Source organism: Caretta caretta, chromosome 2 (genome assembly GCF_965140235.1).
Source record: "Caretta caretta isolate rCarCar2 chromosome 2, rCarCar1.hap1, whole genome shotgun sequence".
Lineage (NCBI taxonomy): Eukaryota > Metazoa > Chordata > Testudines > Cheloniidae > Caretta > Caretta caretta.
The window spans coordinates 70,955,126-70,970,776 of NC_134207.1; the positions used below are offsets into that span (position 1 = coordinate 70,955,126).

General features: G+C 38.5%; 1 protein-coding gene across 8 annotated transcripts in view; it reads left to right on the forward strand.

Moving 5' to 3' along the window:
• Positions 1 to 15,651, forward strand: part of RB1CC1 (RB1 inducible coiled-coil 1) — a 165,080-nt gene that overhangs the window by 47,808 nt on the left and 101,621 nt on the right. For 5 of the 8 annotated variants that reach the window (XR_007355304.2, XR_007355305.2, XM_048840650.2 and 2 more), the window contains exons 6-7: positions 10,697 to 10,899; positions 11,236 to 11,671. The exons of 1 other annotated variant lie outside the window; for it this stretch is intronic. Coding sequence is in view for 5 of the 7 variants with exons in the window: in XM_048840650.2 (XP_048696607.2) it covers positions 10,697 to 10,899; positions 11,236 to 11,671 (639 nt within the window). In the remaining 2 variants the exon portion in view is untranslated. Of the gene's footprint in view, positions 1 to 556; positions 612 to 9,555; positions 9,634 to 10,696; positions 10,900 to 11,235; positions 11,672 to 15,651 lie in introns of all 8 variants that reach the window. 2 more of the 8 variants (XM_048840653.2, XM_048840660.2) reach the window with 2 other exon arrangements.

A 15,651-nucleotide genomic window follows, 5' to 3' on the forward strand; every position in this document is an offset into this window, starting at 1 on the left:
AGCCCGTGAATACTTCCAAGCCTGTAATATGAGAATGAAATCAATAACTTGCAAGTATATACTAATGGTCCTCTGCTGCATATAGAAAACATCATACAGAACATAATCACCCAACGTAATTAAGACTAGTTAAGAAAAATGAATGTAACTATTCAAGAGAAGAGAAATTGCAAGACAAATTGAAATTTCTCAGAGTTGCTTGCTATATTTATTGTCTGGTTTAGAAACAGCAGTGAAATATAAAGTAGTGATTACAGAGCTATGTAACACTGTTGTTATGTGAATTAGGGATGCTACTGTGTGTAGTCTGCTGAAAGCATCATCTGTCTGAGCAAGCAAGAGAAGCAAGGCAGCCTCTCTCCAATTTACTGTAACATATGGACTGAAGACAAAGTACCCACCTTACATGTGTATGACTTCAGTGATAAGGTGAAGACCGACCTGGTTTGATGGACTAAAATGGATTTAGGATGTTGAAACCGTTTGAAGTCCTTTAAACAGAATTTCAGCCACCTAGCAATAGAGGACTTTGATGACTTGTTTCCTTTTACCGCAGGATGGTAGAGGACGAAAAGAGCCCTGGCTTTCCTGAAAACTTTTGTTCTTTTGAGGTAAGTTTGAAGAACTCTCTACGCAAACAATGTGTGACATACTTTTTTCCTTCAAGCGAATGGGATTAGTAGGGGCAATAGGATGGAAGGCGAATCCATTGAAAATTATGGAAAACTGTTAGTTTTAGCAGTGAATTCCAGTTCTGTGTAACACAACACCGTATGCTGTCATCAGCTCCATTGACAGCATGTGAGGCTCAGATTTATTGAACTGAGGTGATCACAATTAGGAAAGTCAGAGTGAGGTAATTTAAATAGAGGTTCTGTTAAAGCATCCAGCACTAGGTTGTGTTTCTGAAGAGCCTCTCTGAATTTCTGGAGGAATTGAGTGATGTTGCCTTCAATAATTGCTCAGCATGCAGAACATTAACCTGGGTTTGTCCATCCTCCAGTGCTAGGAGTAGCAGACATATTTTTGTACATGGTGTTCTTTTAAGTACAGTGAGAGGTTATCCTGTGGGATGCTGGCAATTTAAGAAATACTGGCATAGTCTGAGTTTAATGTGCTTAGCTCTGCACCATAAACTGAAACTTTCAAATGGCCAGGTATAATTTATCTTTACAGACTTATTTTTGCTTCCAAAGAGGGCACGACAACTACTCTTTTCCAGACACACAAATCACAACATAGTGGACCTTTCTAAATCTTGGCTGAATGGATTTTCTCTGTTCCGTCTTTACTGAATCCTTTAATCTCCACTGCAGTGAAAAATATCAGATAGGAAAAAGTACAGATACTCTAATAGCACCCCTTTGGCCTCATAAGTTGTAGTGCAAGGTTCTTATTATGACCTCTCTTGCTTCTTTCACTTAGATACCAGCCCCCAGAAATGGAAAATTGCTTACCCCGCTATTCAGTTTTTGTTAAAATACTAGACTTCAGGATTCTCACTTCTGGTTCTGAATTCCCTAGTATATGAGAGGAATATTCCAAGCTCTTTATCTCTTTAAGGTTTTGTGGTCCAAAAGGGTGGCAGAAGTAGTGGAAGCGTGAGCCACTTCTGCTATGGTATGTCTTAACTGCCATTATTGGAACCTCCCAGTCAGTTCCTGTCTTTATCAGGGTGCAAAGGCTCCACAGTAACCAATCTTAAAATTAAAAAAAAAAAAAGGGGGGGGGGGAAATGCCTCAAGTTGGAACAAAGGAACATGAAAAGTGGAAGATAAAACACCACATTGAAAGAATCCTCTCCAACCTCTGAAGGTAGTGGATGGCTAAGAAAGAATGCAAAAAAAGTTGCTCTGTCATGGATTGAACCCATATGCTTTCTAGCTTCAAGCCAGTCTGGTCATAGAAATGCAAAATATGATCAGCAGAATAGACACTATCTTTCTATTGACATCATTATTTAAGGAATTGGTGTCAAATTAAATAAAAAGTTGAAGGGGCCTTATGTTTTAGTGTTGTTTAAGTTAAACCCCAAAGACCTTTGAACATTGAGTTTGTAAAGAGAAGAGCTTGGAAGGAATGGAACACAGGAGTAGGGGGAAAATATTCAGAGACAATAGTTTCATTTGAGGTGGTATTACGTCATACCGTCTTGGATAGGAATTTGAAGAGCTGTGGCCGTATCACCGTATCCTTGTATAACTTGGTATAAAATGGATTGGTTACTAGAGCTTGAAGTTAACTAAATGTGAGCTGCACTCACTACATCTAGGAAAACAACCTTCCATGTAAGCAATTTGATCTCAGAGTTACCAAGTTGTTCATAAGGAATTTTCATTGCCTGTGATAGGATCACGCTTATGACCCATGACATGCAGGGAGTTTATTGGAGATTTTATAAATTGTCAAGTCCCACATGAACCTGACAGAAAAGAGCTGCAGTGATCCTGGTCTGCCTTTAGATAGTGTGATTTAGGCTAAAATGAACCCAGTTTGAGTTGGCCTTCAAGTTACAACCAAAAGGTGAAGAAAGTAGTAAATGATTTTTGTACTGGAGTCCAGGTGGACCTGATTGCGTTACAGTCATACCTTTCCCACTTAATCATACATTATTCTGGTATATGGTTTGCAAACGGTGAAGAGGTCTTGAGTCACCTTGCTTGGAAACATCATTTCTGCAAAGCTTTACTCTGTAAGTAGCCGGCCTGTTAAGAAAGTTCCTAGGTTGAGATGTTGCAAGTGGTTATTTTGGGCTAGACTCCCAGACAAATGGCATCAATGTTAGCCAACTGCAGTAGAAGAACTAAGAACAAATGTTAGCCAGGACATTCAAATTGCCTAGACATCAGAATATCAGACTATCTCCTCGGTTTCACCATGATCTTTTGCTACCAGAAGTACTAGTAGAAATGGATTCCAGGGTTCTTTGTCCGTAGGAGAAGGAAGAAGTGGCTTTTGTGAGCGTGGTCTCTCCTAAGTGCCTTATTCAGCAATGGTCACAAGAAGACATTCTGACGTTCTCCACTGGAAGAAAATCTGAACTACTGTTATCTGACCTCTTGACCACTTTTAGTAATAAACTACAGGTAAATTTAGTCTATGTGCAGACATCTTGTTTTCCTGCTAAGCTTGTGGTGACCAAAAATGTCTAGTCTTCTCTTATCTGTTTGTGTTTTTTCTGTATTTGGAGAAACTGATCTGACAAATGTCACATCTTTTCAAATCAGCTGAAAATATTTATGTGGTAACACTAACATCTTCGTGTAAGAAAGGGATTAAATAATGTTGGTTTTGTAACTTGCATTTTTTCTTGCACACTTAGTAAATAAAATTAAGGGTTCAACCTGACTGTTGTAAAGAACCCTAAAGTATAGGGTTGGTCCTGAGGTGCAAAAGTAACATCCGTAATCCGTGGCAGCCTCTTGTAATTTACCACTGATATGAAAGCTGGATTTCCGAATGGAGCTTTTTCTTCTGCATTACCTCTATATGTGGCATATCCACTACTGGGATACGGGGTCCAGTTTTGGTGTTCTCACTTCAAAAAGGATGCTGACAATGTAGAAATGATTCAGAAAGGAGCTACAAGAATGATTTGATATCTAGAAAATATGCCTTAGAGAGAGTGACTAAAGAAGCCCCATCTATTTAGTTTATCTAAGAGAAGGTTAAGAGCTAATTTGATCATGGTTTACAAGTATATATGTGGGGAAGAGATCTGATAGTAGATGATTTTTTAACATTGCTGAAAAAGGAATAAGAAGATCCAGTGTTTGGAAGTTAAAGCAAGACAAATTTAGATTAGAAAGAGGGAACACTTTTAACAGTTTGCTTAACCCACTGGAGCAATTTACCTGGGAATGTGTTGGATTCTCAATCATTTTGTCATTAAGTCAAGGCTGGATATCTTTGTAAAATATATTCTGTAGCTCAAACAGAAGTTAGGGACTTCATGGAGAAATTATTAGATGCTGCTCTTTTGTCTGCATTATGCAGGAGGTCAGATTAGATGATCATATTTCCTTTTGGCTTTAAAATCTGTTCATTTTCCTCTGTAGTAAGGAAGGGGCTCAAGGCAATGCAGCATGACTGTCAATTGCTTTTCCTTTGTAAAGAAACCTCCCATTTTACCTAAGGTAGTATTCTTCTGTGCCTCCTGGTTTCACTGGGAGCCCTACACTCTGCACATGTCTAGCTTCAAGGCAAAAATTCTTGTTGGTGTCAAAGACCACCCATAATGCTGATCAGGGCTGTGCATTTATACACTAGGGCTTTGCTGTTACCTGTAGAGAGAGGACTTGATTAGGGGAGAAAGGTTGCTTCACAGCTCTTTTGGCCATGAAGTCCTGTGCTCAACCTTGGTCATAAATGGTTTGAAATGGCATAAGGTGTTTCTTGATCATCTGGACTTTCTTGAGCTTTGATTCCTCAGTTACCAGAGGGAGAGTGCTTTTCTGGTAACTATCCTGGCTTTAGGAAAAGCAACAGAACCTCCTGTGTGATGGCTGAAAGTGACTGTGGAGACATGATTTTTCTGAGATCTGGAGGGAGAGTTAGGGGGGGATATTGGAGCAAATATGTATGGTCTTCATCTTCAGTTTTGACTTTGAATAATTTTTGAGCCTTTTAATGTCTAAAATTGCTGTGATGCCACTAGAATATTTCAGTATCAAATAGAGAGGGTAGACTAAGCTCCCTTTCACTTCTCTTTCTTTGGGACTGGTTTTGCCCCAATTTGTAGAGGATTCTTAGTGTACTAAAATGAACACTATAAAAAACCCTCAAGATAAATGTTAAATTTCTTTTACTGGGGAACAGTTGTGTGTGTTGGATGAGATGGCAGAATTGACTGCAAGGTGGCATATAAAAGTAAAAGGAGTTTAACGGGGTGGGGGTGGGAAGAAGACAATTTTAAGGTCCAGAAAAGGCACAAGGCAGATATAGGAAAGGTAAGTTTTAAGGCAGATTAGGAGATCTGAGGGAAAACTATATCTGCAGACAAATGAATAGGACTGAGGATCACCTGAATTCTTGGAGGAAGGAAAAAAACCTCACTGAGTTCTAAGATGGGAGAAACCATATAGTATCCTAGTTACTGATTGGAGAGTCTTGCCTCTAGGTCTGCTTAGTCTCTAAGGTGCCACAAGTACTCCTTTTCTTTTTACGGATACAGACTAACACGGCTGCTACTCTGAAACCTGTCATAGAAGGAATAGTGGACTTGGTAATGAGAGAGGAAGTGATAAGTATATAAAGGTTACATCACATTTCCTCGTCAGGCATAAGCTATCGTGTTCTTTCCTTACCAGCACACTAAGCATTTCCTATTCCTTATTTTACTAAGACCTGGCAAGAATCATTTTTACATGAATCCACTATTTTAATTTTTTCCCCCTAATTTGAGATACTCTGGGACAACTTTATCCAATGAGCAGATGGTCTTGTATATCATCCCACATGTTTCAGAGGTTTGCATACTCTCACTTGAGCGGTTTCTGTCTTCAGCAGATGGAGTGGCTTGCTCACAAATGAGAGATGTAGGAGACTTTCTAACAGAATGTGAGGCAACATAAGCATCATGATATATCTATGTCAGGTGATCATGCTGTCAGGCCAGCATACAGCCAAATTGTAGTAGGACTTTTCTCCTTGACTTGTAAGAGATGCTCAGACTTATCTCTGAAGGAAACCCATGCTAGGGGAAGCATACCACAAGCTCAGGACCTTCATTACAAAAAGTAGGATGACTGAAGGAAGTGATTTTGGGTAGACCTCCCTTCTTTCAGGGCTCTTCCTTATGCTTTTCTCCAGCTAATCAGTTTGCTAAGTCTAGGCCAAGTCTAGAGCCCTTTGCAGAAACCCTACAAAAATGTATTGCTCATGATGTGTGGAGGATATGCGTTCTCAGACTTTCATGGAGCTCTCACTAGTCACTAATAGACAGAGCAAGAGACTGGGAGTCAGAGATTCTGTTCCTGTGCTGTACCACTGACTGTGGGGATTTAGGTTAGATACTTCTCAGAACCTGTTTTGTATCTAAAATTGGGATATACGTATTCACTTGTGTGTGTGTCTTACATTAGATAATTTCAAAGTACTTCAGTGCAATGTATTGTCCTCCTAGGGTGACACAGTAATATGATGCATGCTCCTTGCCTTCTCAAAATCTGTTTGGGGTATTTCTATTGTGTCGTGGGACTGTTTCTGGATCTTTTCCCTTTGTTTTCCCACACCTATACCTGTATCAACAATCTCAACTTTTGTAAATCACGTATGGAGTGTGGGGTCCCTCTAAAGAGTTTTTTGAATGTACTTACATCATCTTGAGCCTGGAATAGTTGTCAGCAGAGATGTAGATGTGAGATGGTGGGGCAAGATTATTCATTGACCACCTTGCATTCATCTTGCTATACAGACATCTAAACCATGGTCCCTGCTCTGAATGTCTTACAATTTCTAAGACACAGTATATAGATAGAAAAGAGGGGGGAATTGGTGTAAGACTCTGAAGACATCATGTAAATTGAGTTGTATCAGTTAGGTAGATTTCTTGTCAGTTCTGGATGTTGTGATGTTAAATTCTGATTTTTCTTTACTTATCTGTTCTATCTTTTGCATACTAAATTTCTTTATCTCTATTTTAATGTTTAGTATGGGAGGGCTTGTAAGAAAGAATTGAGGAGAAGATGAGGACAATAATTTTGAATAGTAGAGGAAAGATGGGGGAAAGAAGCAGAGTTGGATGGTGAGTCAGGTGCAAGGAGACACAGTCAATAGGAAAGTTTAGTTCTTGGAGCAAAATATACTGAGTAAGTGAGGTGGAGTTTTGCATCAATTAATTTTCTATTTACAGAGCCTTTTGGATGGTAATCCACTACAAGGAAATGAAGGATTTCATGGCGGGGGAAGGACTGTAATGCTTCCATGGGCTCTGGCAAAGGTTAAAGCCAGCTGGGGAACAAAATGTCAGAACTCGGGGCATAGCTCCAACACATAACATAAAGAGATATTATCTCCAGTAGATAACCCCTTTTTGAAGTCCAGCAGTGCTAGAATTGTTTTTGATCTCCCATGGGGCAAAAGAACTATGCACTACTGTTATAAACAGAGGAATACCTGGAGTACTGGAATGTGGTCCAATCTTTTTTCCTGAATAGGGAGAAGTCTTATTGCTCAGATGGTCATCAAGCAGATGGGGGAAACCCAATCACTTGGCAAACAGTCTAACCAGTTTTAGACTTCTCAGCACGTACCTTCAGTGTACCATGCCATGGTGTTCAATTGAAGGAATTGCTCTATAAATCTGTTTGTGTTTGTGGATGTCAGATTTTCATTTTGCATGTGTTTTGTTTAGGCACACTTGCAATCTTGTGCATCTTTGTACATGCTCTCACTTTTCTTTATTAAACATCTTTATGGTATTCTTTTTGTGGCGAAAAGAGGAATAGAACTGAGTGGTGTCAGAAGGTAAATGCTTGCTTACCCTACAGTGAGCACAGTGGGGCACTTTGCTGTCTTGGTAGCTTGTTTTTAGTCTTGTTACACTCTTTCATATATACATACTCCTTAGGGCATTCTGCGCCAAAAAATTCAAAATTCTGCAAATGTAATTTGTCAAAATAACACTACATAATCACTCCAGTTTCAATTATTTTGGTAATGTATTTCAAAATACCTGTCAGCAAGTATGTCTGTAACAATACAGACATATAGACACACACACACATTCTCCCAGGATTAGAGAGTTAAAGAAATCCCAGTTAAATGACAACCCAGTTCCTGTTTATCTGCCCCGTACCCCACTCCCTCAGAGCCCAGCCGGGGGGACAGACACCCACAATCCCTCCCCCTCACAGAGCCCACCTGCGGAGACCCTCCCAGCCAATACATCCGCACCCCATCTCCCCCCAGAGCCCAGCTGCTGCTTCCCCCTTCCCCAGACACCTATTCCCCTCCCCCCAGAGCCTAGGGATCCAGAGGGAGAAATAGCCTGATGCTTGGTCCCAGGCTTGCATGGAGTTTCCTGCGCCCTCTCCTTCCCTCAGGCCATTTTGGAAACTTCAGCTGCCAGGAACCCTCCAGCTCCTTCTCCTTCCCCCGAGCAGTGTCTTGTATGTGCGAATTGGACTCTGCAGAGTCCAGTGGCACCTAGTGGTGCCAAGCAGCACTGCATCTCATTTTTGTGGGGGAAAGGAAATTCTGTGCGCACAATGTCAATTTCTGCAAAATTCTGAATTGTGCAGTGGCACAGAATTCCCCTAGGAGTAACGTACAGCAGTGGTTCTCAAAGCCGGTCCACCGCTTGTTCAGGGAAACCCTGTGGCGGGCCGAACCGGTTTGTTTACCTGCCGTGTCCGCAGGTTCGGCCGATCGTGGCTCCCACTGGCTGCGGTTTGCTGCTCCGGGCCAATGGGGGCTGTGAGAAGGGCATCCAGCACGTCCCTTGGTTTGCGCCGCTTCCCGCAGCCCCCATTGGCCTGGACCAGCGAACCGCGGGCAGTGGAAGCCGCGATCGTCCGAACCTGCGGATACGGCAGGTAAACAATCCGGTCTGGCCTGCCAGGGGCTTTCCCTGAACAAGTGGCAGACCGGCTTTGAGAACCACTGATGTACAGTACGGGGTAAACTATCCCCTCTTCCAGTGGCTTAATATGACAACAGAGTAGCAGCAATTCCAGTCCTCAGCCAGCTATTGGACAACTCCTAGAGTTTCTGGTGTACAGAAACAAATTTAAGAATGTATCCCAAAATGTTTGGGTTATATATATATATGGTGAAGTGTTTTCTTTTAAGTGTTTGTGAGACTTTACTGTGAAATTTTTCAGGTTTTTCTGAAGACTGTATAAATACACAGCTTTATAAACACAGGTGCTACTCAATAACTTATTTTTCCAATAGCCTGGAAGATACCAATATCCAAAACATTATTAAGTTGGATGTAGTGGAATATTGTCATGTTGCTAGAGACTTGAAGCAGGATCTGAAAAGTTGCATGATGTTTTAAAGTCAATTCTAACGTTTTTTGAGAGGTCTACATGTTTAAAAATGTTTAGGTCTTGTTGCTCTTATCGTTGCAATACCTGACTGATTTATGGGCTTGTGTTATTTTCAAAAGGAATTTAGGCAGTTAGGAGACAAAATCTGATTGACCATCACTGAGAGTCAGGCTCCCTTTTGAAAATGAGATTAGGCTTCTAAAGCAGATGCTACAACACTGAGCGCAGCATTGCCTAAGTAACTTAAAATTTGGGAGTTAAACAATGGTAGATTATCTTTCTAGAATAAATTGCCTAACATTTTGGCCCTGAATTTAATGTACTACATCATCACATACTCAGTAGCAAATGTATTTTGCAGAATGCTTATGTGTTTGGGTTTTAATATTGATCTCACCATATTTGAATAACTTAAAAAAGGAAAATCAACCTTATTCTAGCTTCCACACACAAAGCTGTACATGTGTACAGTTGACGATGGATGATGTGCAGTCACAGCTTAGTTAAGTGTGGAATCTACAATAAGTATCACTGTTTTCTTTCCTTTCTTTTTTCATAGGTAGAGAGGTTGATATTAAAACCAAACACATAAGTATAATCAGGAGGACATTTCTTAACAGAATATGCAACTTCAAAGGTATGTAAAGATTGGGGTGTAAACCAAAAGACTTCCCTTTAGTTATCTTTCCTTCTTTAATATAATTGTCTTCCTAAATTTAAATAAAGTTTTCTTTCTAAACTGTTAGCTGTAAATTAGTACATTTCCTGTTTATGTTGTTACAATAGGAAAATTTGCAGTTTTTAAACTTGAAAAGCAAAACAAAAGTAGTTGTAAAGGGGCAGTAATTCAGTACATTGTTAATAGGATGCAGAGCTTTTAGTGTCTGATTCATCTGTACCTTGGGTTGATGATAGCAGAACTCTTGACTCTTGATGGCTGTTAAATGACATGTGAAATAAATTCGTGATGGTCACCGGTTGCATTGTGGGCACTTTTCATTGCTACTCACATTGCACCTGGTTTGTTAATAATTAATTTAAATCTTCCTTTGATTACTTTTCTCACCTCCTACACTTCTCCCAACCTACCCTCCTACCATCTTCTTGCTGTGCTGTTTTTCAAGCTGCCTCTTTACATTTAGATCTCCTACCCTTTGTTATGAGCCAAATGACCACTTCTTCGACAAAATGTTTTTCGTCCTTAGTATGCCTCTTCTGTAAACCCCATACTCCAAAAATATATAGCATAATACATATGTGCATAAAAAGTGATAATGTACACTGCTTTGATATTTGATCTGATTTCTTGTTGGAACAGTACTGGCTAATTTGTAGGTTTCTGGGGCCAGGACTGTCTTGCTTTCTTTTGGATTAATATGACATTCAGTAAACAGTCTGAGTAAATTGAGTTTGTCATTTAATACAATTTTTGTTAAAAAATAAAAAAAGGTAAAGGAAGTTTGTATTACTTTCAGTAAATGTTTAGGGAGGGCCAAACAACTGTTCATATTTAAACACTTCCTTTTAGACTTTCAGTGTTTAATTTTCTGTTAGGTGTCACAGTCAATAGTTTTTCTGAAGTATGATAAACATTTGAGTGCTGCATTGAATGCATTACTGCATTGAGTACAGGTTTAGACTGATAATTTAATTCTGTGAATTTACTTTTTTTTTTCTTTCTTTTTTTTTTTTTGGCATAGGAAATGTATGAGGTTGCAAAGAAGCTTTGTTCCTTTTGTGAAGGTCTGGTCCATGATGAACATCTTCAGCACCAAGGCTGGGCTGCCATAATGGCCAATTTGGAAGATTGCACATATTCTTATCAAAAGCTGCTTTTCAAGTTTGAAAATGCATATTCAAACTATCTGCAGTCCATAGATGATATTAAGCTGAAACTCACACAGTAGGTTTGCTGTTAGACTCTTCAATAAGAAAGTGCCCTACACAATCACTGCATTTAAAAATAAGTTTTATGATTTTATATTTCCACAATTAATTCTTAGTAAACCAGTAGAAGTTCCGAATTCTGTACATTTGTAGTACTTTTGTTGTATTTTGTATCATACAGTAGGTAACTTAATATGTTAGAACATTCACTCCTTATAGTTTTCTAAAAAGCTTACTCCTGGGGGAATTCTGCACCAAAAAATTTAAAATTCTGCAAAAAAAAATTGCCTACCTTAAGCTTCTTGTAAGATTGGTTCCTTGATAGATGTTTTGTTTGTCCTTTATTTTAAAGCTTGGGGACAGCTGTTTCTGTCATGTCCAAGATCCCACTGCTGGAGTGCCTAACCAGACATAGTTACAGAGAGTGTTTAGGAAGATTGGATTCTTCTGTTGGGCATGGAGGGGCAAAAAGTGAAGAAACTGAAGATGAGAAGTCTGCTGAACTGGTGCTTTCTTCTGATATACCTAGAGTGCACAATAAATCACTTTTAGCCTCATTTTGCAAGTCTGTGGAGCATTCAGCCCTGGACAGCACAGATCCCGGAAATGTCAAAGAAAATAGGGAATCCAGTCAAAACACTACTATTGAGGAGAGTAAAACTTCAGAGGAGCTTAACGAGAGTGATCTGTCTTCCTTCAATGTCTCTCTGTTGGACTGGATAAATGTTCAAGATAGACCTAATGATGTGGAATCATTAGTCAGAAAATGTTTTGATTCTATGAGCAGAGTAAGTTCACACTTAAAAAAGATGTCTTAATGAAATAACAGGAATTTCCCATTTAATCTTTCTGTTTGGTTACCAGATGCTGGTGTTGTTGAAGTAAATGTTGATCTGACTTTAATTGTTTTAACTTTGTTTCTCCTGCAACTTTCTGCATTTAAACAAAGGAGAAAATGGAGAAGAAAAAATTGGAGCGCTGCTTAGTTTGAAAATTTGACTGTCCTTAGATTTGTTATAATTTCATGTGAATAGTTGTCCAAAACGTTTTATAAAAAAAAAAAGCGCAGCATTTATTTTTGTGGCTAGCATGGTAACACATTTTTGTTTTCTTCGCTAACTTTGTGATGTTACTTACCCAACAAAATATACCCAAACCTGTGTGAAATCAAGGATGTTCCTGGTCCCACAGATGTATAACATACTTTCTGTTAAAAAAAAGATTAAATCCTCTATCATATTAAAAACACAGGAAAAAAAAATTGAGCCTATTAAATGGGTTTTGATATTTTATACCAGCAGATGGATATACACACTTTCTCAGAGTAGCTTATATCTAGCTGGGTGTTCCATTTCTGTCTCCAATAGAGAAGCATCATGCTCTGAGTAGTTTTTAGATGGTTGTTTGATAGTGACGTATCTTTTTCTTAGTTTTTACTAGTGAGCTTTGTAGCTTATTTAAAAACCTCTTCCTCATGAATCTTTTCTCATTTCTCACTTACTAGTGGTAATATGTAATTCTTAGTTTAAAACAGATTTTTTAAATTTTATATTTTATTTTGGGATCTTAGTTTTGTGTTCATTATAGTTGTGCAACTCCAGTAAAATGCTCACCATGAACCAACATAACAAAAGTCTCTGGTGTCATGAGGAGGAACGAGGGGCACTCTGTGAGTAGGTGTTCCCTGTGTTAGTTTGTCCACTTGGTATTTGAGTCAGCTTCAAGGAGTACAGGCTAAAGATTCTCTAAATAGAAATTTATGTCCCAGCTGCCTACAACTAGTTTCATATCATCTGGTTTGGTCACTACAAAGGAACCAGCTTTCTCCCGACTTGTAATTGCAGAGACCAACCCAACTGCTAAATTACCCAGTTTCCCCTTGACAGCAGCAATGCAGTTATGCAAATGATGGTATATAAGTGAAGATTTGAAATATTTTAGATTTCATTAGGATTCCTAAATTTTGTTTGCAAAGAACTTAAGTTGTTCCTCCCCATTTGTTTGTTTGGCTTTTTTAGAAAATCTGGTACCTTTTCAGAATGATTCGAAGGCTTCCGTGAAATCAGAACTAATCTGGAACTGAAAAAAAGATATCTAATAGGGCTGTCAATTAATCACAGTTAACTCTTGCGATTTAACTAAAAAAAGTAATCGTGATTAAAAACATTAATCGCGATTAATTGTAGTTTTAATCGAACTGTTAATAGAATACCAATTCAAATTTACTAAATACTTTGGATGTTTTTCTACATTTTCATATATATTGTATTCTGTGTTGTAATTGAAATAAGTGTATATTTTTATTACAAATATTTGCATGGTAAAAATGATAAGAGAAATAGTATTTTTCAATTCACCTCATACAAATACTGTAGTGCAATCTCTTTGTTGTGAAAGTGCAACTTACAAATGTAGATTTTTGTTGTTACATAACTGCACTCAAAAACAAAACAATGTAAAACTTCAGAGCCTTCAAATTTACTCAGTCCTACTTGTTCAGCCAGTCACTAAGAAAGTCAAGTGTGTTTACATTTACAGGAGATAATGCTGCCCTCTTCTTATTTACAATGTCACCAGAAAGTGAGAACAGACATTTGCGTGGCACTTTTGTAGCCAGCATTGCAAGGTATTTATGTGCAAGATATGCTAAACATTTGTAGCCCCTTCATGCTTTGGCCACAATTCCAGAGGACATGCTTCCCTGTTGATGACGCTTGATTAAAAAAAACAAAAACACAAAAACAAACAAAAACCTGCATTAATTAAATTTGTGACTGAACTCCTTGGGGGAGAGTTGTATGTCCCCTGCTCTGTTTTACCTGCATTCTGCCATATATTTCATGTTACAGTAGTCTCGGATGATCATCCAGCACAAATTGTACATTTTAAGAACACTTTCACTACAGATTTCACAAAATGCAAAGAAGGTACCAGTGTGAGATAGCTACAGCACTTGACCCAAGGTTTAAGAATCTGAAGTGCCTTCCAAAATCTGAGAGGGACGAGGTGTGGAACATGCTTTCATAAGTCTTAAAAGAGCAACACTCAGATGAGGAAACTACAGAACCTGAACCACCAAAAAAGAAAATCAACCTTCTGCTGGTAGCATCTGACTCAGATAATGAAAGTGAACATGCGTCGGTCTGCACTGCTTTGGATTGTTATCGAGCCTGACCTGTCCTCAGCTTGAACGTATGTCCTCTAGAATGGTGGTTGAAGCATGAAGAGACATATGAACCTTTAGCACATCTGGCACGTAAATATTTTGCGATGACGGCTACAACAGTGCCATGAGAACGCCTGTTTTCACTTTCAGGTAACGTAAACAAGAAGCGAGCAACATTATCTCCTGCAAATGTAAACAAACTTGTTTGAGCGATTGGCTAAACCAGAAGTAGGATTGAGTGAGCTTGCAGGCTCTAAAATTTTGCATTGTTTTATTTTTGAATGCAGTGGGGTTTTTTTACATCTACATTTATAAGTTCAACTTTCATGATAAAGAGATTGCACTTATATTTGTATTAGGTGAATTGAAAATACTATTTTGTTTTTTTACATTGAAAGTAATTGTAATAAAAAATAAAGAGAGCACTGTACACTTGTATTCTGTGTTGTAATTGAAATCAGTATATTTGAAAATCTAGAAAACATCAAAAATATTTAAATAAATGGTATTCTGTTATTGTTTAACAGTGCAATTAATCATGATTAATTTTTTAATCGCTTGACAGCCGTAATATCTAAATACCTATCCTGTGGCAGAATGGTTATTTGATATTATATTTATCCTGAGTTGACATTTTGACATGTAAAACTGGAATAGGCTAGCATTAATTTATTGATTTTCATTGCTATTTAGAGATTTGAACCATGCAACTGATTTATGATGGCATTTCTTGCTAACCTCCTTTATGGAATTCTTCCTGTTGTTTGAATTCTTTATAGAGCAGCAGTTGCCAAGCTCTCGTCTGTGACCATTGGTGGTCCAGGGAGAACTAGTATGTTCTGCATAGTGCTGGCTCCTTGCTTCCAATTGCTTCTAAAGACATCCAGACTCTTTAATGCAAAAAGCATAGCTTCTTGTAAAAGTAGTTAGCAACAAGGAGCTTCTATTAGGGGCTACTGATATGTAATCAAGAGGGGACGGAAAGAAACTACCACAGACAGAAACTGCTATCTGCCAGTGAAGGAAGAGCCAGATCCTGCAAATGGGGCTAGAGTCAAAGGCAGCAGGAGCAGTTCCAGGGGGGGCAGAGAGGAGATCAGACCTCCTAGTATGTGGAGGTAGAGTGAAATGAGAGAAACAGAGTAGTATGTGGAGAAGAGTGAAATGAGAGAAACAGAGATCCTCTTTGTTCCAAAAGGTCAAAACACAAATTGCATTAGTTAAAAATAATGTACTTCCCTAATATTAGTTTTCCATGTAAACAACTGTTCTAGTTGTGACAAGGACAATATATAGTCATGAATGGGATTGTGATTGGGAGGAGGATTCAGTTGATGACTCTGTTAAGAGTTTGTCCAGTATTTGAAAATCTTTGAGAACCCTTAGTACAAATAGTACATTTAGAAAGACATGACAAGATAGGACTGCCTTTCATGACATCTCAAAAAGCTTTTAAAAAATCCTGAAGTATTGTATTATTTGAGATGCGCTGTGGGCATTTAACTTCAGCTGTTTTGCACTAATATTTTCTTCTGGAAATTAAGGCTAATTCTAATTTTTTTCTTCCGAGTTCAGTCACTTTCCAATTTGCTTTCTTTTTCC